The 26,413-nt window shown below is 33.9% G+C and overlaps 1 protein-coding gene across 1 annotated transcript; it reads right to left on the bottom strand.

Moving 5' to 3' along the window:
- Positions 1–6,472: 6,472 nt before the first annotated feature.
- On the bottom strand, positions 6,473–26,108 carry LOC142625953 (RNA cytidine acetyltransferase 1). The gene is made up of 26 exons (XM_075799715.1): positions 25,878–26,108; positions 25,091–25,182; positions 24,357–24,524; positions 24,121–24,247; positions 22,000–22,173; positions 21,614–21,724; positions 21,376–21,509; positions 21,165–21,258; positions 20,316–20,414; positions 19,196–19,332; positions 18,214–18,311; positions 17,365–17,488; positions 17,188–17,275; positions 17,003–17,102; positions 16,873–16,925; positions 11,971–12,147; positions 11,831–11,868; positions 10,977–11,070; positions 10,333–10,512; positions 10,108–10,216; positions 9,947–10,016; positions 9,723–9,870; positions 8,000–8,128; positions 7,641–7,766; positions 7,129–7,194; positions 6,473–7,017 (listed from the first exon to the last, which is right to left on the bottom strand). Exons 1-26 carry the CDS (start codon positions 25,980–25,982, stop codon positions 6,763–6,765), a joined length of 3,096 nt encoding a protein of 1,031 aa, XP_075655830.1. The 5' UTR covers positions 25,983–26,108; the 3' UTR covers positions 6,473–6,762.
- Positions 26,109–26,413: the final 305 nt, after the last annotated feature.

Here is a 26,413-nt window from a genome sequence, read left to right as displayed (position 1 = left end):
GTGATATTGGAAGGGACAATGGAGAACCATTAATTCTGTTTTGAATATTGTTATAATTTGTTATATGTTGTTCTTTTATTTGTTATTCTGATGTATTTCTCTCTAGTAGGCTTGGAGTTTATGCGCCTATGCTGTGATGGTCATGGTGATATACCTTTATACTTGCCTTATCTATATCTATATATTACTAAAAGCTGAAACGTGGCATTTATTGCTGCTGAGCTCTTGTTGCGCCACCTCATCACCACGTCATTCGCCACATAATTTTTATTTATTATTTACTCATATTTTTTTACAAATATATATATATATATATATATATGTATGTATAAATAGATTATTGATTTTACATATTCATCTTTATCGGTTTTAACATTTATATATATTTCTTTTTTATTTCCTTTTTTATTGTAATTTTTTTTTACATTCACTTATTTTTTTAAATACTTATTCTTTCTTCAATATTTCTTCTTCCCTTACCTTTTCATCTCCCCACTACCCTCTACTTTAATATTGTTATTCATCTTTCCCTTCATCTTCCTTTATTTGTCTCTTCTTATCCCTTCCCTTTTATTATAAATTTGTCACTCTTTTACATTCTTTGCATAGGTTTCTCTCACAGAAAGGCTCTCTCTCTCTCTCTCTCTCTCTCTCTCTCTCTCTCTCTCTCTCTCTCTCTCTCTCTCTCTCTCTCTCTCTCAATGTTTTGGTGGATTTTTATTTTTTATTGCATCTCCGCTATAGGTTAATAATTTTTGTGTTTTTAAGAACTCTAATTTAGGTTGATATGATTTAGTTTTGTGTTTTAAGTTGTTGTTGTTGTTGTTGTTGTTGTTGTTGTTATTATTATTATTTTGCTCTTTGATTGTTAAATTTTATCCGATTACATTTAAAAAAATTAAAGATAGTAGATAAAAATAAAATTGTATTCCATTACATAGCATAATTTGGATAATTTAGTGTTTATTCTTATATCTTATAATTTTTATAATTTTTCTATTCTCTTCTATTTTACTCAATATTGAAATTCAACCTCATCCTCCTTAACAATAAATTATTTATATTTTCTCTCTCTCTCTTTTTGTTTTAAAAAATAAAAAATGTCATATTTTGCTTAAATTCACATAAAAGAAAATTGTGCTCATCAAATTGTACTCATTTTTTTAACATTTACACTTTCTCCAACCTTTCTCCTTCTCTTTACCTTTTCATCTCTCCAAATATTCTACCTTGATATCACTCTTCTTCTTTCCTTTTATCTTCTTTTATTTTGTTTCTTTTTATTATTATCCTCTTAGTATAAATTTGTCATTCACTTTTCCATTTTTTACATATTTTCTCTTACAAAAAAGTGGTTATTTCCCACTCTTTCTCCCTCAATTTTTTGGTGGATTCTTATTTTTATATTTATTTTCTTGCATATTTATTTTAGCTTGATAAAGTTTTGTATTCTTTAAAACTCTATTTTGGTTGATGGGATATAGTTTTGTGTTTAAAGTTTTTTTTTATTTTTTTTATTTTTTTATGACTTTGATTGTTAAATATTATCATATTGCATTATAAATAATTAAAAATAATATATAAGAATGTACTAATATTATATTACATAGAATTATTTGGATAAGTTAGTGTTTATTGTTATGTATGATGTGGGATGAAAACGCTCAGATCGTCCCTGGACGGTCATCACCTCGGCAGCTGTCCAGGAGTTATCCAGGAGGGTAACGGACAAGGCCGTCCTGAGGGTGATAGCGAAGCTACATCCCTCGTCCATGGGATGCGCACAGCCTGCCCCGAGAGGACTCGTCCACATAAAGATTCGTGGACGAGGATGCTACACTTGGAATTAACAGGCACACTCGACGAAGGAATTCCAGGACGAGGGTATCATACTTAGGAGAATCTCCAAATATAATGTGACAATCCCTTATCCCACGCATAACTGTCATGTATTCGTTGTGAAATAGAAGTGTAACTCCTAAACGGTTATGGCAGTTACCTTTAAGCCTCCTTGAATCCAGGGGAGGTTCCAATTTCGATAACCGTCTATGAAGGCACTATATAAAGACTGATTCAGACAAGGCAAAAGTATGTGAATTTTACTCCAAAAAAGTTGGAACTCCAAAAATACAGAGAGAAAAACTAACTTTGCCATCGGAGGGTTTTTGGCCGGCACCCCTGGTCACCTTTGATTGGCTTTTCTTTTTTCTTCAGGCCGCAGAGAGAGCAAGTGGTCCTTTCAAGTCCGAATCATCCAGCCTACTGATCTTCTTTGCATCATCAATGTATTTTATTTTTATTTTTTTCTCATATCGCTTTATTTAACATTTAAATTCAGCCACGTCCCCCATATATATCATTATATTATTTATATTTCCACTCATTTTTTATTTTAAAAATTTTAAAATATAATATTTTGCCTAAATTAAATAAATAAAATTGTCCACATTAAGTAGAGTAATGCTAGGGAAACACTCATTCTCACACCCAATGCATTAAAGGAAGAATAAAATACAAAACAAATCAAGTTAGAAACACTAAATTTAAAATAAAATAAAAACTAATAATGCATATTTAATGTCATAGAATCATCATCAAATTTTGGAAAACGATAGGTTGCCAATGGAGAGAGAGAGAGAGAGAGAGAGAGAGAGAGAGAGAGAGAGAGAGAGAGAGATGGTATAGAAAAAAACCAATACAAAGTAATAAAGAGTAGATAAAGAAAAAAAAAAACAAACGTCAATTAGTAATCGTTGATTGGAAAACAAAGAGGTTGTAAGGAGAAGTAAAAAATAAAATAGAGATTACCTTATGGAGAACATTAAAAACTTTATAGTGTAGTAACATAAACTGTTAAATTCACTTAAACAATTAAATCAACAATCAACAATTAAATACAATCATAGTACTAAATTTAAATTTAAAACTAATCAAACTCTAACTATGGAAACCATATTAATCATAACTAAAAAAAGAGATGTTCTCTGATAATAGTATAAATTACATAAGAAATAAAGTTAGAAAATTTAAAAATCCATTTTTTGACATTTCATTTAACCTTATTTATAATATATATATATATATATATATATATATATATATATATAATTTTCAAACACCATTACTTTCGAAAATCTAATGAACAATGCTACCTTTCATTTATTGTCTTTGTTATGCAAATTATCAATTAATAAATATATGATAATAATAATAAGCGTTACAAATGAGATCACTAAAAAATATATATATAATTAATTAACCACTATCATTATGGAGTAGTAGTTTATCGCATCCAAAAAAGTGGAATATATAGAGTTTTCTTAAAGGTATGTGTAAAGATTCACTATGTGTGTGTGTGTGTGTGTGTGTGTGTGTGTGTGTGTGTGTGTGTAAAGGTAAAAAAAGGTATATTTAAGGTATTTGTTAACTTAAAAACTAATGAAAAATCAATAGTAAATAACTAAAATTATAGTATTAATAAAATATTTAATGAGACCATCCTAAAAAAAATTATCACATGCAACGCACGAGTATACGACTAGTATAAATAAAAGTTCTATCTTTATCTCAACAAAAAAAAAAAATCAACTTTTTGGGGCGTGGCAGTTTTTTAAAATATATTACATAATTTTGTATATAAATCGCATCACACATCCCAACGGCTCTCTCATTCTTTCTCCTAAACCCCCAAATTTGAAATCCCAGAGTTCTCTCTCTCTCTCCAAAGTCCCAACTATTGATATGCTCATTCTTCAAAAAAAAAAAGACCTTACTAGCGGTAGTTCTCTCTATGTCTGTATCTCAAATCCTACGCGCACCTTTAGGTTACCGGTGCCGGTTCTGGTGGTCTAAGATTGGCAAGGGCACAGACGGTGGTGGGAAAATGATGGTGATAGCTAACTGTACGAACTCTATCTCCTTCTCATCTCCGTATCGCAAGCCTTTTTTTTTCCTTCTCTATCTCTGTATCACAAGCCTAATTGTATTTTAACTGGTTATTTATATATATATATATATATATATATACTGACAAACTATCAAATGGTGTTAAGATTGTGAAACAATATAACTTATCGCTTGTTAATTGTGAATGTGACAGATTTTTGGATAGGCATTTTTTCCTACATGGCAGCACCTCCTTAATTACAGGAAAAGACATCTGCTTTTATATATAGTATTAGATTAGATATATATATAGATTATAAAGAATTAAATATAGCATATAAAAATATAATATTATTCTATTACATAACATGATTTGGATAATTTGGTATTTATTGTAATTTGGTATTTATTCTATTACATAGCATGATTTTTTATAGTGCTCAATTTAGATGTTAAACTATGAGAATTTACTAATTTTTGTATATTTTTTAATCCTTTGTGGTGGACAAAGTACTCTTAATAGTTGTATTGGAAGTACTCTATGATGCCATATATTTAGAGAAAAGCAAAAGGTAATCAAACAAAAATAATCGGATAGGTGACAAATTTTAGCTTTTGCAATTTTATTTTAATTATTATTATTATTATTATTATTTTATAACAATGCATATATAGAAATTTTAATTCTTCGATTTTGCTAATAATTGTTTATCTAATAATATGTTTTGGGTGGACGAAATTACAATTTCTGCAAAGAAAATAACTTTAATAGATTATCAACAGCAAATTGTTTTCCAAATTGGTCCAATTAATCATTTTTAAGTTTTATTAATTTTTTAGTTACGTTTTTTGGTATTTTGGATTGTAGGCAAAAAAAATAAGGTTTGAAAAATTTTATTAAAAACTAAAAAGAATAATTTTCAAATTTTATGTTCTTTTTAATGATTCACAAAATGTTGTAAATAACTTTTATTAAAAAATGAATATTTTTGTTAACTTGCCTTTTGAATTTTTGAGAAAATTGTATTGTTTTCATTTTGGCACGACAAAATTTATATTTATAATTTATGATTGTTTCTATATTACATTTATGAGTATTCCTATAATAAATAAAAATATGATTACAAAATATGTTACTCTTTATTACATTAGTTTAAATTGTTAAAAAAATAATAATAATAAAACTACCATAAAAATAATTATCACGCGCAACGCACTGATTCGAGGCTAGTTCAACTAATTTGTGAAACAACTACCAATATTTCCCATGCATGCCATTATTAATGATTATAATAAATCAATATTAAAATTTTTAATATTTCCATATTGGAGATTAGTTACATCAATAATCATGTAAAAGAAATTTTTTAAATAATGTAACTAAGCAATTAAATACCAAGCAAGCACAAATAAGAAAATTTTGTATCCATATAAAAGAATGGATAAATAAACCCAAACAACCTCACCCACATCTACGGTATCAACCCTCCCCAAAATGGCCCATTCATTCTTCCATCACTGCAAAGAGGAAATCCTCTATACATAAATATATCAATAACAAAATAGAATATCAAAACTAAATCTCCACAAACCATAACAGAAAAAATAACCTAAAACAAAATTGGAAACAAAAAATATATAGCAGCAAAACGTTCAATCCTATTCTAATAGGATCCCAAAAATACCTTCAAGATTAGTTACATATATAAATGTTTAAACTCCGTTTCTTTACGGTGAAAAACCAAAACTATTTTCTTTTGTTGTTGTAATTTCTGCAATCTATAATGTGAAATAACAAAAGAAAATATAATTGAAAAGGGCTTGTTGGCAAAAAAATCAAAACAAAACTGAAAATCTGAATACCTTAGTATAAACCAATCCAACCAAAATACCCAAAATTAAGTCATATTTTATACCTAAATCTAAGAGAGAGAATAAAAAAAAACTTTACCAAATCTAAGGTCAATCACGGTGTTGATGATACTTGATTGTGTGCCTACGGTTCTATGTGTGCTTACAGACTGTATCTGCCTATGGTTCCGGTGGATTGCATCCTGTCGAGTGAATGGACGATGGCAGAAAAAATTGACGGTGATGGCAGGCTTAGATATTTCTCTTTCGGCCGCTTAGGAACTTTGTCTCTCTATCTCTGTAGCTCTTTAGAAGCCTGGATTGTCTTACATTCTGACGCAATTGGCAGACAGATTTCTCAGATTTTTGCTCTCTCTACTCTGCGCCTTCTCCGGATTGTCTAGGTATGGGTTTGCAAATTATTTTTGAACATTTTATAGATTAAAGGATACTGAACTGATGCAGTGTTTTAGTGAAACTGTAATTCCTTTCTCGCTTTTTAAGAGTAGTCAAACGGTATAATGATCAGCTTTTGCATCTTTTTTACTGTCAATGTGACAGATATTTAAGTGGGATTTTTTCCTACATGGCAGCAGTCTTAATTGCAGGAAAATGTTTCTGCTTTCATATATAATATATGATAATATTGATATGAACAGTTCATAGCAAAAAAAAAATTTCTGCTAGTTAAGCTAACCAGTCTCATTGAAACTAATTAATCATGAAAGAACTAACATCGGCAAAACTTAAAAAATAATTATTACAAAATAATGTAAATTACAATGTCAAAATTTTTCAAGTAAAATGAAACAGATTACAGTTTGTGGGCCTAAGACTTTGCTCCTATGTCAAAGTTGAGCATGACCATTTACTAAATTGCTAACATACTACTACACTTGAAGAGGTAAGTACAGCAATGATTTAATTGTTCATGATTGTGAGTTAAAAAGGGGTCCCTCTACAGCTGCCTCCATAGGCAGTCCATGACAATCTGCTTTCATCTTGATATTTCTCGAGTCAATATAATTATGATTTCTTCTTTTTGTTTGATTTGGAACCATGATCATCTTTACTTCTCTTTTTCCCACTCTTATGACTTTCTTTGTGATTTCCATGCTTCTCAATTTTATTTCTACCGGATTTCACACTAACAAGACCACCCGACGGTACTTTACCTCCATTTTGCAAAGCATTCTCAAAATCAGCATCTCTGTCCACAATGGCATACTGTTGCAGTAACTCAGGATTCAATGAACCCTCCATCTTGGATTTCATCTCATCCTATTAATGGACCAAGTAAGTTTCAGCTCTTTCAGAAATGAGGGGTAGAAAGAGAGGAGAGAGATGATGAGGAGGAAACAGAAGGTCAATGTACAAAGAAATTTTAAATACCTCAACTTGCTTTGCTGCATTCTCGAGATCCTCGTCCACAGAGATACTGTGAGGTTCCATCACAATCTGAAAGCAATGCCAACAAACAGGAGTTGCAATATCACTATGGAAGTACACACTATATATAGAAATGGACTGAGAATGTGGCGATTATCTGTCCTTGTTAATGATGCAGACAAGAAAAACAACAATTTTTATGTACCAACTGACAATTAAAAAGTTATTCCCTTGGACCATAGCTATAGAAATATAAATAGACAATTCTCATGAATCCAGGTACCCAGTTAGGCCTATTACTGAAGCATCTACCCACAAGAATTTAAAAGATAACACTTACTAGTAACATAAATTATAGATAGATTGAGCGCCCTACCCAGGGGCTGGCGTAGCTTAGTTAACCCCTATTTTTCTTTAACCAAAAAAAAAAATTATAGATAGACTTAGATGAGAAAGCAGGAACTCCACTTTCATGTCCTGAATCTTGGGAATACTTCCTCAGTAGCTCAACTTACTTCTTTTAGTCGAGGCAGGGTTGACTCAATCTCTTTGGAAGAAATACCGTACAAATATTTGTAGAACTTTTTCATAACTTTTATAAACAGTGACATTATCTGTTCTCTTTCTAGCTTCATCTGTCCCTGTAAAATAAGAGTTTAAGCAATCATGACTCCATCCATAGATGCTGATAAGAATAAATAAAAAACCAAGATGTCGAAAAATGACATATTAGAGAAGAGTGTCTCCTTCTTGAATATCCAATCAAGTGTGTAAGGTAAGACAATAGTAGAACGGCAAGACTCGTGCACAACAATATGCTTAGGAGAATCATATATTCAATAAATGACTACATCATCTAAGTTGAGAAACAAACCTCAAGATAAGAAAAGCTATGGCCTTGCAAGCCAATGCAGAGCAAAACAGAGGCCTGTGCATATGACATTGTAACTGGAAGTTTCTCTTCGAAATATAGATGTGCAAGAATTGGAACAAGATCAAAAATCTGTACAATAAAACACTGATTAGCAACATAGGCAGTAGAAGGGGTTTACATAGAAAATTTTCACAATTTGAAATATTATGAGTCAATGGTCTCAATTTCTGAAGGGAAGTCTCATTTATCAAATTGGCCAAAGCAGTAATCCACCATTCATATACATGGTACAAATCAGACTTCACCAACTGGATATTTTGATAAACTAATGCCACAAACAGAGAACCAATAGAGCATATAATTAATGTGTAGCAAGGACCAATCTACTGGAGGCTTGGGAGGTGGTAATATGGGCAGTGGAGAGAGTAGAATATGTACAGTTCTTTTAAACTTCACTTTTCTAGATACATCTATATTTTTACACAGGAAATAAGCTCATACTAACATGCTATTCAACTTATATTTTAAGCAAAATAAGTTATCCGAAACAAATTTTTAATTGTATGAGTGATTTCTTTAATGGTCTAACGAGTTGTAAAACCGTAATTTTTTTTTTTTTTTGATAGGTAAGTTGAAAAACCATTATTACACATTGAATTAAAAAACATGTCGATGGTTTTATGATAGGTAATGATTCCAATGTTGTCAATACCAAACCAGCAGTCGCTTCAGATTGATCAAGGAAATGAAGTACTAGTGTACAATTTTAGGATTACCGCTATTTTTAATATTTATACACATATTTATAAACTTAATATACACACAAATATATTCTCAAATAAATATATTTATTTGAAGTTAGAATTTATAAAAATGCTGATAACAATCCAAACCCATTTCCCTAGCCTGAACAAGTTCTCTACCACCCTTATCCAAAAATCATTCTACCAAGTTAAATTCATGTGGAACGGGAAACCAGAGTAAACTTTAAAAAAACCTAACTCAAGTAAATTTTACACTAAGCTAACCATCTGACATGGACCTAAAGAAAACAAAAGGTAAAAAAGGTTGTCACGTAGGTTGTCAGGTGGCTGGAGAAACCAAGAAACTTGAAGAAGAAGAGGAGGCCCAGAGGAAGAGGGGAGAGTAGCAAAACAAGGATTCGGTACAATAAAAAGAGGAAGAAGGCAAGGTTGGTACTGGGCTGAATTGGGTTTACCAGCCCAAATTTCTGGCACAGGTCAAAATAGTCGATATAGACCAAAACAGTCCTGTATGTAAACCAATACATATCCAAGGAGGTAAGCATACCAGATTGGTGGTTAGTACAAGATATTCTGGCCGTACCAGCCACTATGGTGAGGCATTGATAACTTTGAATGATTCTTCAAATCAGTAACAAGGAAACTTTGTACTATCAGAGAATATGGTGATTTTGAAATAAATAGAAAAAGAAGAATGATGCTTAAAAAGATGGAAGGAACAGAGAAGCTCAGGCGGCAACGTGTTTTTAAAGCCTCTTATATATAGGAGACAGAAGAGAAAATGGTATTGAGGAAGAGAGAAAATTGTAATTGGGTTGGATCCCAGGGATTGTTCATTTGTTTGTGATTGGCAATACTGGGGATTGCCAACAATTACTGGAAGACAAAGCCACTAACAAAGATAGAAGGACAACTTTAATGCATAATAGTTGCTCCTAACTATTGTCTAGAGATCTTACCAAATGAAATCCAGCAAGATTGTTGGTATAAGCTTCCAGTCGCTTCATATCATGTGGTGACAACAATTCTTTAAACGAACTCAAAAATCCATTTGATCTGGAAAGTGTAGGTTCCAACTCCATGAAATTGATCTTTGGATCCAGGATGCTGAAAAATTATGAGTAGCATAAGCACATTTGAAAATGAACAAACATCTGAAAAGGGTGAATTTGCAAATACCAACCTCATGGCAAGCTTATACTCCATTTCACGAAAACTAAGATGCAATAATCTAGTAAATCTTCGCCTGAAATCTAGTGATGAAAAAATTTATCAAGCTATGAACTGAATACATATTAATAAAAACATAAACATCAGTACATGATTCTTAGAAAGAGCGCCAACCTTGGTAAAATGGACCAAAAAAGCCCCATTTATCCGATCCACTATCTTCGATATCATCATTGTTCAAAGGTTTAATAACCATACATGTATGCTCACCAGTCACAGTACTCTATATCATCAAAAAAATAAATTCACATTACCACTAAATCCTTCATATTTGAATACAGTGTTCATGTAATCCAAGCAGAAAGGAACACTCCAAAAAAAAATATAGATTATCTTAACTGGAGTCTGGCCAATGTAGAATGGAGCAAATCTATGTTTCCTCCAAAAGCGGAAAAGGTCCAGGGTAAGCCCAAAGGATACACCAATGAAATGTAGCTTTTCAGGTTTCCTTTCACGAACATGAACTAGCAAAGGGGGAAGATTAGTTCTAGGTTTTAAATTTTCTTCTAGCAATGAAGCCTGCAAGTACGGTAATATTGAAGTCAGAAAATAACAAAATGTACTGAAAAACATATGATTCCAAATAACTAGTTTAAATACTTATTACTTCCAAATAATTATTGAACTTATGTTGAAAATTCTTTGAGACTCATAAAGTACTTTGCTTTGAAACTAAGGGAAAGAAAATTGAACCCCTTGAGTTTGGACTTTTGAATTCAAATTGGTATGATCACATATAATGAATTGGTCACTCAACATCTACAATAATCAAATAACTAATGATCCACCGAAGATGAAGAATTCTGAAGTCAATCAAATTGACCGTTCAGTACCAAGGAAGTATGAGTTAATGGGAGAAAAAACGATATGAAACATTAATGATTACCGCATACATAGAAATCATTTACACAATACTCTGAATTAAGCATCATTTGAATTTTTTTTAAATGAAATAGATAATTTGAAATTATATGGGATTGAACCTTCTCTGCAGCTTCAGTAACTCTGACATGTGGAGTCTCAGTATCATTTTCAACATCCACTTCAGAAATAGGAGTAAGCTGCCCTTCAAAGTACCTGCAGAAAGTTAATGCAAATGCCTTTCATTAAGAGTCTTAAAAGAGTAAATATGTCCCAAAATGTTCCAAAGCAAACACTCAGTTAAAATATCTTATTAAGACACACCTTCACTTGCTCCAAGTGCAGAGAAAATTTTAGAAATCTCATATTATAAAAATAACATGAATTTCCCAAAGATAATAAGATCCATGTATGTAAACAGATCTATTAGTTTAAAAATCATGCCTGGAAAGTGTTTCTTCATTAGGAATTCTCACCTTTTTTATGAACCAGGTTGAGCAATGAGTTATATACTAAAATCATTCTCTTCCAAACAATGAAAGTGAACACACAACTCATGTTCCAAATTCCTTTTTCATTTTAGCAAGTAATAAGAGATTTTGAAAGAAATATGGAAATCCTTATGTACCAATTCATTTAATTTTCCTCACTTCAAGACCCATCCTCGAGCTCAGATCTTTAATTTGCAAGGCACATACACTAAATCATAGTGGCACTTATAGCTTTGTTTGCAGGTTTGGAGCAACAAAAGAAGTATGGTAGGAAGAGAAGCTTACATAATGACCAACCACAAACATTATACGTAACATCTCATTTATCATGACAAATAGAAAAGTATCCTGAACATGATCAAGGACTACAGAAACAACTTTTCTCCTACTTCATTCTATACATGTAAAGTAAATGAGCATCATTCATATTCTCTTCCAACATCTTCCAGGATAATAACACAGGTAGGAACTCAAACATTACATACCTTGCTAAAAGTTCCACAGCTTGAGAACCATATCCAGACTGCAATAGATAAACACAAATAAATATATTGATATAAAAGTACAACGAGACAAGAATGTGGAAGAACCAACACGATTTCCCATGTTTTATAAAAAGACTTACCCTCATGACACCTGGATGGGTAGCAATGCGTACAATGCGAGCTCCTGATAGACCAGGGAAAACGGTATCCTGGAATTGCTCACAGAATTTCCATGGTATTTGGTCTCCAGAAGGTTGATAACCATCACTAAGACTTTTAATCGCAGATTTACGAGAAATTTGTCCCTCAAGACAGACCTGTAGATATGATAGAAAAATGACCATGTTAAGCATCAAACAATAAGAAAACCTTTCACACTTAGCAAAAGTTAGAAAGTCTTTCATTAAGAATAAAAATGTAAATTTAAAAGCTTTTTGCTTGTAGTCAAAGCACTATTCTTATGTTGTGCTACACTACACAAACATATCTCTGACTACATATCAAAACCTACGAGATAACATCTAGAAGAAGAAACACAAGCTGAAGGGACCAGAGCAATCCACAAGATTACTCTTTATAGACGAACCAGGTATGCCATTCTCTTTCCTCTCTAAATTCTTTTGCATGTCTTTGTTCTTCTTCCATGACACTCACACATTCTGTCTCTCTCTGCCCTTTTTTTGTAATTGCACTTTTTTGTGCTCCTATTCAGTTGCTTCTTTTTCTTCTTATGGCCCCTTTCACATCATATGCCACTCCCTTCCCCCACCCCCCTTTTTTAAAGAAAATTTAAGAAAAGCTTTCTTTTAATTTTGTTCATAATAAACATATTACAATTGTTAGTTAAGAGGTATTCTTGCTGTGATGTCTAATTGGGTGTTATCTGCAATTTTGCTGTTCGCTTTTGCTGACACTATTGAACCAAAACTCTGTTTATTTGTTTGAAAATATGTTGTCATTCATCTAAAAATATATGTTTTACTATTTTGATTATAAACTTTTATTTAATTAGATGTTGAACCTCTTTCTTAATGTTGTGTTCAGATAAAGAATTTACATTTGCACAGAAAATTTAACCACCATTTAAAATCCATCAATTGCTAATTTTATTGTTTGGATAAATGAAGTAAGAAATAGCATTGACTAGCTCTGTGAAATTCGGAAAAGCTCTGAAATTTCCTTTTCTAAATTTCATCATCCAAATCAGAAATCTCCATCTTTCCCTCACTACCATCGGATCAAGATACTTGTCGTCAACCCAAAACTCTATGGGTAATAACCAAGTAAACACTCCCAATAGTCATATCATCTCCTTCAAGTCCTATATCTGACTACACCCTTCCATGATGTTCACATATAAATCTTGTTAGTTGCTTCTGGGCCTCAGATTGCAGCATAGAGATGTCCCTCGCCAAGTGTAGCTCCACCACACCCAGGTACTGCAATAGCGTCTCTAGCAACACCAAAATTTCTGCCACAGTGGATGAGGGCTTTGTTGATAGAGTTAAGCAATGGTGAAATGGTTACAGTGTTGAGGGCTCTCCAAGTTTCATCTTGGCTCAAAAATTGAAGGCTCTGAAAGCAGACTTAAAATAGTGGAACAGGGAGGAGTTTGGTGATTTGGCTTTTAGAAAGAAGAACAAGCTGACTGAGCTGATGGGGTTAGATGTGAGAGAGGAGCCAGTGGGTCTTTCCAATGAGGATCAGATTTGGCGCCTTCAACTCAAAGGAGACATAGAACAATTGGCTTCTCTTGAGGAGACTTCCTAGAGGCAAAAGTCTCGAGCCTTATTTGTGAAAGAGGGAGATAATAATACTCGGTTTTTTCATAGATTAGCAAACTCCCATAGAAATGCTAATCAAATTAAAAGGATTGAGGTGGATGGTATTCTTTATGAGGATGAGCTTGATGTGCGCTCTCAGATAATCCTCTTTTATCAAGAGTTGTATAAGGAAACTGAGGTGGGGCGTCCTTCTATGGATGGGTTAGATTTTGCTCATATTGAAGAGGATGACCGGGTGTCCTTAGAAAAGGAGTTCACGAAGGAGGAAGTCTTCCAGGTACTAAGGGAGATGGAGGGGGATAAAGCCCCTGGTCCTGATGGCTTCACCATGGCCTTTTTTCAGAAATGTTGGAGTGTCGTGGAAAGGGATGTAATGGATTTTTTTGAAGATTTCCATCGCCACTCTACGTTTGAACGGTCTTTGAATGCTTCGTTCCTCACTTTAATTCCTAAGAAGTGTAGTGCCGTTAACATTAAAGACTTTTGCCCCATCAGTTTGGTGGGTAGTGTTTATAAGCTGCTGTCCAAGGTGTTGGCTAATAGGATGAGGATGGTTTTGGATAATCTCATATCTGAGACTCAAAATTTGTTTGTTGGCGGAAGGCAGATTCTGGATTTTGTGCTTATTGCAAATGAATGCTTGGATAGTAGGTTGAAGAGCAGAATTCCGGGTATGGTTTGCAAGCTGGATATTGAAAAAGCTTATGACCATGTGAGCTGGGAGGCCCTGTTTTATTTGTTGGGCCAGATGGGTTTTGGGGTTAAATGGAGGGGGTGGATTAAGGCTTGCGTTTCGTCTGTCTGTTTCTCAGTCCTAGTAAATGGTTCCCCTGAAGGTTTTTTTGGAAGCTCTCGTGGGTTGAGACAAGGGGATCCTCTATCCCCGTTGTTGTTTCTTTTGATAATGGAGGTTTTAAGTAGACTCTTGAAAAAGACAGAGTGTAATCTTATTCAGGGATTTCAGGTGGGAGCTGTGAACTCTGCTGGGGTGAGTATTTCCTATCTGTTATTTGCGGATGACACCATCTTATTTTGTGAGGCCTCTAGGGAGCAGCTGCTGTCAATAAGGTTGGTGTTGTCTTGTTTTCAGGCGTTTACGGGTTTGAAGGTCAATGTTGGGAAAAGCGAGATTGTCCCCGTTGGGGAGGTGAATAATCTAGATGCTTTGACTAATGTGCTTCATTGTAGAGTGGCAGTTTGCCTATGAAATATTTGGGGATGCCATTGGGTTCTTCTTTTAAGTCTCCCTCGATCTGGAATCCTATTTTGGAGAAGATGGAGAAGAGGCTCTCTGGGTGGAAGCGTCTCTATTTATCTAAGGGTGGTAGGCTCATGTTACTAAAGAGTACTCTCTCAAGTCTCCCGACATATTTTCTATCTCTCTTTACTATTCCTAAAGCAATGGCGACTAGATTGGAAAGTATTCAGAGGAATTTCCTTTGGGGGTCTTCTGAGGGGGGTTTCAAATATCCTTTGGTGGCATGGGATAAGGTGTGTTTACCCGTTGAGATGGGTGGATTGGGGATAAGAAAGGTGGTGCCGTTTAATCAGGCTTTATTAGGGAAGTGGCTGTGGAGATATGGCCATGAAGATACCCACCTATGGCGTTGTGTTATCTCCTCAAAATATGGCGAGGGTCAAGGGGGGTGGAGGACTATTGTTTGCAAGAGGTCCCATGGGTGCGGCCTTTGGAGAAGCATTAACGAAGGTTGGGAGAGCTTTTCTAAGCATCAGTCTTTTGTAGTGGGGGAAGGCACTCGTATCCGCTTTTGGCATGACAGGTGGATTGGTGATGCTACTCTAAAAGTTCTCTATCCTGAGCTCTATGTGTGTTCAGCGGTCAAGGATGCCTGTATCTCTGAGGTTTTATGGATTCCAGAAGGGGATACTGTTAGAGTGTGGAATTTAACGTTTTATAGAGCTTTTAAAGATTGGGAGTTGGCTGCTTCGTATTCTCTTCTTTGGCTTATCCAAACTCATATTCCACAGGGTAGTAGGAGAGATACCCTTTACTGGCGGCTTAAAGGGGATGGTAAGTTTGACACTCGGTCTTACTACCTCGCAATCCGGGGTGCTTCGAATTCTTGGCTTCCTTAGAAGGGAGTTTAGAAACCAAAGATCCCTAAGCGCGTGGCGTTCTTTCTGTGGTCTGCTGCTCATGTTCGGATCCTCACCTTAGATAACCTTATGCTTAAGGGTCACCCTTTGGTTAATAGGTGTTGTATGTGTTGCAAGGATGGGGAGTCGGTTAACCACCTTCTTCTTCATTGTCCTGTTACCCATTCCCTATGGACTTGTTTGTTTCAGGCCATTGGGATTCTTTGGGTTATGCTAGGATCGGTGGCGGGTTTGATATCTTGCTGGCATCAATGGCATGGGAAGCATAAGTCGGACATATGGAACTTGGTTCCAGGGTGCTTAATGTTGATTGTGTGGTTGGAACGAAATCATCGATCCTTTGAGGACAAAGAGAAGACTTTGGTTGAGTTAAAACTTTTATGCCAGCGTAGTCTTTTAGAATGGTCTCGTTGTTGGGGCTTTACTAATTGTTCTTCTCTCTCTGAGTTTTTGTCCTCCCTTAGCTTAGTTTCCTATTTGCTTTTTTCTTGTTGTTCATCATCATGAACTTCCTGTATGTCTTTTTTTCTATCATTTATAAAAACTTTCTGATTACCTATCAAAAAAATAGTGTACCAGACACTTTTAACAATGCTGTTCACGAAACCGTCAATTTTTTTTGAAGACTACTCCAACCTTACCCCATATGTTAACCAAGAGCCAAAAACACAAGCATGTTAATAGATCTATCAGCCAAAGAAAGTTCTTATATCTTCATTATCATAACCTTAAACTCTAGAAACAATTGGCATTTGATCATATAAGAATCTGGTCATGATACAAGACAAGAGTACCGTAATTGAAGGTGAATCAGCTTTTTTTAGCAAATTAAGGCAGGGAACAACAAATTTAATTAGTGATAACGGTCATGATACAAGAGTACTGCAATGGAGGGGAACTAACTTGTTTCAGCTAATTAAGGCAATGAAAAAAATATTTATTTAGTGGTAAAATGAGGAAAACCACAAGTTTGAATTATCTTATCAGGAATCTCAGACATATAAATTTTACAGGAATAATGTATGTGGGAAATGTCACAAAAACTAATGTATATGATGACCCAAAGTAATATTGCAGCAGGAATGCATTAAAGGAAGGACTGATTATTCTAGGGTGCCAATACTGATGATAAATACAAACCTGGATCACGCACAAAATATCAGGAAGTTGATTCTTTGTCTCATCAACAGGACCTAAATACCAAGAGTCAGTAGAAGTCCGGATCAAATCGAATATACAATAAAACCAGTCAACAGGAAAACAGGTATACCAAGTAACACAAACAAGTGGTGGGCTGGAGCATCCGCCATTAATTGTAAATCGTTTGGAGAGTTTTTGTAGTGAGAAGCAACATAAAGGGCCATCATACGCTGCCAATGTAAGAATATAAATACAAGATATGTACCGATAAGAGATTAGAACATTAAATTTCAACTAGATGAAATAAGTAACTACCTGCAAAAACAACTCACTCTCTTTGTGATAGGAAAAAAGTGTATCACGATTAACGTAGTAGAGATCACACTCACTGGGTGGGGGTATCCTAGTTACAGAAAAGAAGAAACATTTACAAAGATACAAAGATAAAGGAGAAGGCTTTATCTTCAGAGCTCTTAAAACGCATGCTCTAACCTGCTAATATTAGGGATGGAACTTGTAACATCCAAGCAAAGTAAAGCATGAAGCCACGATTCAATTGGGTCCCCAGAAGCATATCTGATAGATTCACTCAATTCTATCTTTTTGAAAAGGCGACCTATAATCAAACTTGTTTGAGACTCAGCAACAATGCACCAAAAAATAGAGAGCAATAAAACAAAAGGAAATAAAAAAATATTATAGTGCCCCCAACCCCCCCCCCCCTCCCCCCAAGCCAAACATCAAAAGATTGCAGACAACAACAATTTCCAGGTGTGTAGTGTTTAAAACTCAAAAAACAAGTTGGGCAAGTCCAATATATGTGGATATTTTTCCTAAGATTACTCCTTCAAAAAGAATCTAGTAACTACAAAGTACCCGTGTGCCATACAGACACATAATGAGTTCAGTCATTGTTCTAGTAAGTCAAGTCAAATATACCGAGTTGCAAATTGGCTCAATTTTAGAACTTTGTGCACTCCCCCTTTAGCATTCCTATAATGTTGAGAAATCTTTGGGCCTTCTAGATGATTTTTTATTATTTGATAATTAAAATAATAGGGGATTTTGAAAACTGAGCAGTCCAAGTTGAACTCTTGGCATACAGATCCAAAGAGAACTTACTAATGCCCAAAACCCCATTTTTATTTATTAATTTTTTGTTTGAATAGTACAAACTAATATAGGGGAAATAAACAAATGATTTGGAAAATCACACAAATGTGTCTTTAGAAACTTCAGAACATTAATGACCAACTGCTCTCCATGCTACAGAAGCATCCTTGGAGATTTGCATGCATTGTTGACTAACAGAACTGAAAGAAAAGTGAAGAATAATCATACCAGAAAGAGAGCCCTCCACAGTCTTAGCAGATTCCCTGCTTTGCTCTTCCAATTGTTGCAGAAGTTTAAGTGACAAAGACCGACCAGTACCTTCATAGCTTAAATGGATTACAAAAGAAAGTATTTCAGTACTTGAATTGAAATTATTACCAGTACATAAATTAGGAGAGCGCATCAAGCACGAATAAAGAACAAAGAAACAGATTTTTTTTTATAAGAATAATTTTATTGAAAACATACTACTACATGAAAAAAGGCATGAAGTAGCCAAAAAATTTACAAAGAAACACAAATATCAAAAAAATTATGTACAAGAAGAAAGAGACTATGAACATTGGGATGGAATCACTTAGATGTGAATCCCAAAGCTCGAGCACAATCAAACAAAGTGCCTACAAAAGAGGCTAGAAGCTGGTCCTCCAAATTCTCCAATTCAAAGAACATAGAAACAGATAACATCAGCAAAAAAGAAATCACACTGTTCGTTCCAATTCAGACATACTACAAGGTCAAATACAGAAGCAAAAATAAACTATTGCATTAAATTTAGCATTCATATTGCATTAAATTTCACCTCATAAATTAGAAGACTACATTAAGATAGACTAGGGGAAATTGAGTAACAGTTAAGGTCATTGCAAATGGACAAGGACTGTGTGCCACTCAGTGTATATATTGACTGTCAGAGGACATTAGACATTAAATTTGACGGCCTTGTGTAAGGTCTAAAGTACAGCAATAGCAAGGAGACTTGACACCCTGCCCCCACTAGATTTGCTTCTTGGTTTTGGGCCATGCTCTCTATGTGAAAAGGAGGGAGAATTGCACTTTTTTAATTCTATCTGTGGAGTGGAGCAGCATGCCCCCATTAAGCAAAATTAAAGGAAACATGGGACAGTTATGATCATTGGAAAAATTAACATTGTTTTACAAAAGCAATGGCTCTCCATTTAAAATTTATAATTGAGTATGATAGTTATACCCATTTACTGTGGATGAAAGGAAGACCAAATAAGGACCAAGCAATGCCTTAACAGCTGGCAATGGAATAGCTGCTGCTTCATCAATAACTAGCAGTTCAACTTGAGAAAGCTTCTCATGCTCATGTGGCTGTATATACTGCAAGGACAGATAGAAAAACAACTAAATGTATGAGCATTTACTTGCATTGATTATTATAAAACATTTCAAATCTCTTTAATGTAATCTCAGCATAAACAAGGAAGCATTTGAGCAGTCCAGCTATATTTTCAATAATAAGATGATTTACCAGGGGAATAATCCCCACAAAATTCATCCATCCCAGAAAAATACTAAGAATTTTCACTTATAAGATGAAGATAAAAAAGGGCAATCAAGAAAGTAGTGGAGAAAATATTAACAGAAACTCGTATTAATGAATAGCACATCATCACTATGTAAACACGTGTGAACATTTTATATTGCCTATCAGGATGAGGCTTATGCCTCTAAAGTGCAAATGTTATGCATTGCACAAACCTTCAAAGTTCTGCCAGCACCAATCCCTTAAACTGAGTCAAATATGCATATTCTAGAGTACCTTTTTTTGACAAGCCTAAGTGAGAACTAGCCAACCTGTAGTTGTGTATTCTTCTCAATGTAGATTATATATATATATATATATATATATATATATATATAAAAGGTAAAAATAAGTTTATTAAATAAAGAATACTTCATGTACAATGGACACAAAGAAGCCAAAAGAATTACAAAAATAAAAAATATGGTACAAATAGGCAATGACTCTATAAACATCAGAATGGAATTACGATTCATAAAACCCCATGCACGAGACCAACATCTTCTGCATGTAGATTATTGTGACTTGTATTATAAAATTAAATGAAAAGGCAGAAACTACTACCACTTAAATATAGCACAATCTATTTAAGATGATCAATTGCATTGGCATATGCAGCTGACCGAGTGTTGCCTATAACATTTTTTGAATAAGTTGTTGCATATAACATTATAATGACCATCATTATGTAAAACCATTTTCACATACCCATACAGGTAAAAACTGATATTGTCACATTACACAATAAAATAAAATAAAACCATATAAGTCAATTAACCTGAATTGTTTGTCTGTGCTGCTTGTAAATATTGATCCGCACAGTTGCTTTCTTGAATTCAGGATTATTACTTTTCACCACATCAAAATCTAAATGTTCCTGAAAACAGGGGTTACATTGTTCCTCATGATCAGTATACCATTTTCAATATATAAACAGTGAACTCTAAAAAGAAGAGTGAATGAGATAACATCTTTTCAGGAACTCAAAGTGTACTTCAAAACCGAACATCTCTCAAAAGTGTAATCAACTTCAAGTGCCACATATTCTTGGAAGGTAAATAATTTTTACAACTAAAACACCTAGAAAACTTTTATTCAACTTCTAAATTTTGTACACACTCCTGAAGGCAATCATAACTAACGAAATATGAACTGAACCTTAATTTGGAAATGTCATTAGGATGAAGGAATGCCTATGCATCAATTGTCCAAGAGTTTTCTATATTTCATTTTCTGAAGATGCAACATTGATTCACACTGGCATATAGTATCTTAGCTGACCAAGGTCACAATTGGTGAATTGACACAGTAAATTTACTAGAAAAACTAATACATTCAAGCTATGTGTTAAAGAGTACTCCAGGATTATGCCAATGAGCTCTAGCTCAGCTAGCCCCTCCTCCCCTTGCAAGTGCTAGGTGGAGGGTGAGGTCACGGGTTTGAGACCCACTGGGTGTGTAACTTGCCTATCAAAAATAAAGTACTCCAGGATTATCATTTTGATAAAGAAAACCTGAGAGAAATACATAAGTATAACTGCAACTACCTATCTACCACAAGAGCCTCATAAAAGCATTTTAATGATAGTAAATAATATTACTATCTTAAAGATTGATAACACCCATACCTTATATTCAAGAGCATCAAAACCCTTGCAAACAAATTCAAACAAGGTTTTCAAGTTTTCAGGACTGGGTGCAGTTACAAAGATATTAGAATACCTATCAATAAAAGTTTCTCGTCAGAATCTAACAATGGTTAATAAGAAACAAACAAATATTTATACATATAATATATTAAAAAAAATGCACATATAATGATATAGATCAAGCATCTACCCTGCAGCAATAGCTCCAGCAATTGCTAAACCAAGTGCAGCAGATTTCCCACGGCCACGAGCAGCTAGCAAGGCAACTGTACTACGAAGTGTCTTGTCCAAAACTGCATCTAGAAAGGTAACCACAGCTTTTCCCTATTCGCATAAGAGAACATATTTACCAACTTAAATTTGCCTATATCATTTAATTACAGGACACCAAATTGGTAACTCATAACATGTCAGCAAAATATCTCTACCTGGTCCAACGTACAACACTTCCTTATCAAAGGACCAACGGGAAAATCATCAATTAGTTGTTCTTTGAGATTTTTCAGGTCTTTTTCTGCCTCTGAAAGCCCTTCGGAGTCCTTCAATAATAAATAAATAGCCAGAGAATAAGTTATCAAGAGCTTCAGAGAAATCAGAGTGCATTATGATGGATCACTACTATAATTACGCATATTATCATGTTATTCCCTTTTAATATAGTGAATAAACAACAACACAGTCAATCACACACAGAATAGGATGATAAAACAAAAGTTTTGCACTTTTGATTGGATATGCTGCCACAAAAACTGAAAAAATCATTAAAATTTCAATTTTTCCTCCAAACGACAAAGTAGAAGGTGCCAAAAGTTACCTCTTTAACAGGAACTGGTGTAATTGACCTTATATGAGACGAAATTGGTAAAATATTCAGTTCATCGTCCATGACCACACATGCTTTACATGATGCAAGTGATAACAAGAAACGCTCATTAAAGCGTCCAGCAGCCTCAGAATGGGATTCAGTTCGAAATCTATCGTGAACATCCTGAAATCAATAAGGGTTTTGTGACTTTTTAATAGTAAAAGTTTAGGCACAACAGAGGAATATGAAAATCAGTTGTCATAAGTATTGGCACTAATACATAACACTGTACTTATAAAATAAAATAAAAATTAATGCATAACACTGTGACAATCATTGCCAATTGGGCTAAACACCTTGTCATGGTTAACCTGAAACTAAAAAAAGAGAAGTAAATGCAAAATACATCATTCCAGAATTTGAGGAGATCCCAAAGCAGGAACTGCTATTGAAATAGTTGTCAAAATCCACAGCAAGCTTAAATGATGTACCTGTATGTCCACTAAGCTATGAAATTTAGTAAGACAATATGCCACGCATCACGGTTGCTATCTTCACAAAATGACTTTGAAGTCAAATCCTATTATAGGATGTTACACTCAACATCTCATCAATCCTTTCATTGGAAAAGTTTGTGGAAGCATAAACTTCCAACAAAGGTCAGATTTGGGGGAAATTCTAACTACAGATAGCCTCCAGAAGCGGAGATTAGTTGTGTTAGATTGGTGTTGCATGTGTAAGAGGGATGGGGAAACTATTGATCATCTACTTTTCCATTGCATGGTGGCTAGAAAACTTTGCACCATAATATTTTCATGGTTTGGGGTTCCTTGGGTTATGCCAAAAGTTGTTGTGGAGCTTTTAACCAGTTGGAAAAGCAAGTCCAGCTGGTTTTGCAATGCTGAGAATTGGTGCATAATCCCTCATTGCCTTGTGTGGGGGTTCTTCTCAAGAGAAGAAAGTTTGGACTTTTGAGGGTTGTAAAAACTTGGTTCTTTTTTTTTTTAATTCAATAGTTATAACGGGGGCGGGGAAATTTGAACCCTGGATGTATCTGTGGGAAACATTAGAAGGTGTCAACCAATTAAACTACAAGGCTTTTGTTAAGATTGGTTCATGACATAAACTTTTATACCTTAAGACTTTGTTTGAGTGGATAAATGCTTCGAGGTTGTTTTCTTTTTTATTTTTGCCTGCTTTGCTTGATCGATACTTTTAACATTTAATTTTGGTGTATCTGTTGTACACATCTTGTGTACATGGTAGCACCCTTTCAGCTTATTTAATGAAATCAAAGCAGACTTCGATATAACAAATCTTTCCAAAAGAACTTCTATGATAAGCAAGAATTATATTTGCAAAATTATATCAAGTAAAAAAATTAAACTAATGAATTTTAAAACATACAGAAGTGGATCATCCAACAGAATAAAATAAATAGATAACAAAACCAAACACCAAGAAAATAAAAATAATAAAAAACTCATTCTATACTTATCATAAATAAATAAATAGATAACTCATCCTATACACTATGGTAATAGAACCAGGATAAATTATCCCTTATAGCATCCATTCTGTGGCCCTAATCAGTTAATTCAAATGGAAAATCTTACCGCTTTGGTAAATAAAACATTCGATACCATAAAAATGACATCAACAAATAGAGTAAAAATTAAGATCCATTATTTTAACCTTAAGCTGCAGCTTATTTGAAAACATTTTACAAATTTAAGAGTTATTTATCATATTTCATTCAGACACAATATAGGGGTAATATTGTGGTAATTTTTCCAAATGAGAATTAACATTATTTGTCACCCACAACCCAAGCTACATGTAGATCACAAAAATGACCGCTAGTTAGATTGGGTTCAATAACTCATAAGGCAACTGATCTGATCAATCAGGTTGATTGAAATAAAGACACAAGAATCATAATTTACAAATACAACATATATTACTAGCACAGATTTTGAACTGCATACAGATAAGGATACATACACAAACACATACATGTGCGTGCGAGCATGTGTGTATGGAGAGAGGAGTCAGTTGCTGATCCCAGACATGAAAAATGAAAAAGATAATAGAAACAAGCTATTATAGAAATAGAACCTATATTCATACCATGACCATGGAGTACAGATTGGTTAGTGAGGATAGAGAACGAAGTATCAATACAATTAACCCACCACCCTCTTCCGTCTCAATTGTTCTTGCAAGCAGATTTGGTGTCAAAGCCTCAAAATCCTGATAACAGAGCAAAGAGTAAACTTTACCAAGAGAGAGAGAGAGCATCAATAATTAACTTTTAAAGGGATTAGCTACAATTCAATTACATGGCAGAAGGCAAAATTAACTGAAGTCTACACATCCCAAATGTATTACCAAGAATTCTTTCTGAATTCTTGTACAAGCAATAAGTTAATCCCCCATTTTCAACAAAAAGTGAAAATGGATCCACCTTTTCAGGATCAAGCGGCCCCCTCTGCATTGGCTTTTTAACCTGCTTTGCACACTTTTTCTTGTGGCTGCATTAAAGAATCAACCCAGTGAATATTATGATGGGCCCTCTAGGAAATTATCCAAATAGAGCACACAAAACTGCAAGACCTACTTTGGAGTTTAAACACAAGACTGGACTTCTATAAAACAGAATTATGATTCATCAGTAAATTGGACTCCTTAAACCCCTAAGACTTGATCAACTAATGTTCAGGGGACACATGAGAAAGGAATTAAAATTTTGGTCGAGCAAATGTTCCATTTTGACAACCAAACATATCTTTAAGAAGTAACTGTTTGCTTGGGAGAGCTTATTTTCAAACAAAAAAAAAAGCTGTAGCAAACAAGTCACTTTCAGTGTGCACTTCTTATGTCAAGCTCTCAGGCAACACGCTAACGACAGTGGTTTATAAACATAATCCAATCACGCAGCAACATTGAGTATCGGAATAGAGGTATACAAGGTGTCATATTGAATTCTGTCTTGTAAGAAAAACATCGACACAAACCCAAATAGAATTAAGTAATATTTCTTTTTACCAACCCAAAAATAATAATAATAATAATAATAATAATAATAAAAGGAAATAACCTGCTGAGTTCAAGTTTGTCCTTGTAGCACCACAAAACAGATGGTCTTGATCTAACCACTGCCTTGCTTAGCATGTAATGGAGATTAACAATCTGCACGAGATCAAAACATACAATTCACAATCAATCACACATTATTTGATCGCTGACACAATTTTAAAAGAAATAAAAAATGAAACAAATCCAAACTTTATCCTCAAGAGTTAAATTTTCAGTCTTTGCAACCACAACAACTCGTAATTCATTAATTTTTCTCAACAACCAAATTCAAAGAAAACTAAGAAATTATAACTTGACAGACTAAACAAAAAACAATTTTTTTTTACTTATTTACAATAGTGAGAGAACACAGTCTAAGCTTATTATAACAAAAAAAGAAAGAATCCAAAAATTTAATTAACACAAACAATGATAATCAAAAAGCTCAATTAAGAACAAATTTTCCACTTTTAAAAGACAATGATACAATTCGCAATCAATCACGCATTATTTGATTTTTCCACTTTTTCAGTCTTTCCAACCAAAACAAGCTTTAAATTCATGAATTTTTCTCAGCAACCAAATTCAAAGAAAATTAAAAAAACAAAAATAAATTTTTTTTTTTTTTACAATAGTGAGAGAACACAGTTTCAGCTTATTGTAACAAAAATGAGAAACCTAAACATTAAATTAGCATAGACAGTAATAATCAAAAAGCTCAATTAAGAACAAATCTTCCACTTTTAAAAGGCAAGGATACTAAAATCAATATATATATATATAGAGAGAGAGAGAGAGAGAGAGAGTGCCTGGTCGCGGGACTTGTCGCCGATGATGACGAAGATAGAGCGATGGCGGGTTTTGACGCCATTTTCGATCAGGGTTCTGATGCGCTCATCAACTTTCTTCCTCATTCTCTCTCTCTCTCTCTCTCTCTCTGGTGTGTTTTTGCTTATGCTTCGGGTTAGGGTTAACGTTCCTTTTTCTGCTTCTCAGATTGCTTATGCTTAGTCTCTGTTTGCTGTTTCCTACTAGGGTTTATGTGAGGGGTTAAGGTTATAGATGGTGGCGGGAGTGTTGAATGTTACGACGTCGTTTTACTTAAAAAAAAAATATTTTGCCTCTTTGTTTGCTTTTGTTTTCTTTTTTTCCCTTTTGATGAAAAAGAAATCTTTAAATACATATGTATAATTTTTTTTAAACAAAAATAAAAACATAAGTATATTCTATTTTATACCTTATGTTTTTTTAACAAGTGGTTATGGACATCGAGTTTATGGAATTTTCTCCCAAAAAAAAAAAAAAAGATTATGAAATTTATGTGAAATCAAGGGATAATCTAGTG

Source organism: Castanea sativa, chromosome 2 (assembly GCF_040712315.1).
Source record: "Castanea sativa cultivar Marrone di Chiusa Pesio chromosome 2, ASM4071231v1".
In the NCBI taxonomy this organism is placed as follows: domain Eukaryota; kingdom Viridiplantae; phylum Streptophyta; class Magnoliopsida; order Fagales; family Fagaceae; genus Castanea; species Castanea sativa.
This window is presented reverse-complemented; position numbering and strand designations above follow the sequence as displayed.

What these genes read in the sequence shown, in the direction of transcription:
- LOC142625953 (XM_075799715.1), bottom strand. Translation starts at nt 25,982, where the DNA reads ATGAGGAAGAAAGTTGATGAGCGCATCAGAACCCTGATCGAAAATGGC. An exon ending in CCCATCCAGGTGTCATGAGG is followed by an intron (nt 11,869 to 11,970) that starts GTAAGTCTTTTT and finishes TATCTATTGCAG; the next exon opens with TCTGGATATGGTTCTCAAGC. An exon ending in GAGTATAAGCTTGCCATGAG is followed by an intron (nt 9,871 to 9,946) that starts GTTGGTATTTGC and finishes ATAATTTTTCAG; the next exon opens with CATCCTGGATCCAAAGATCA.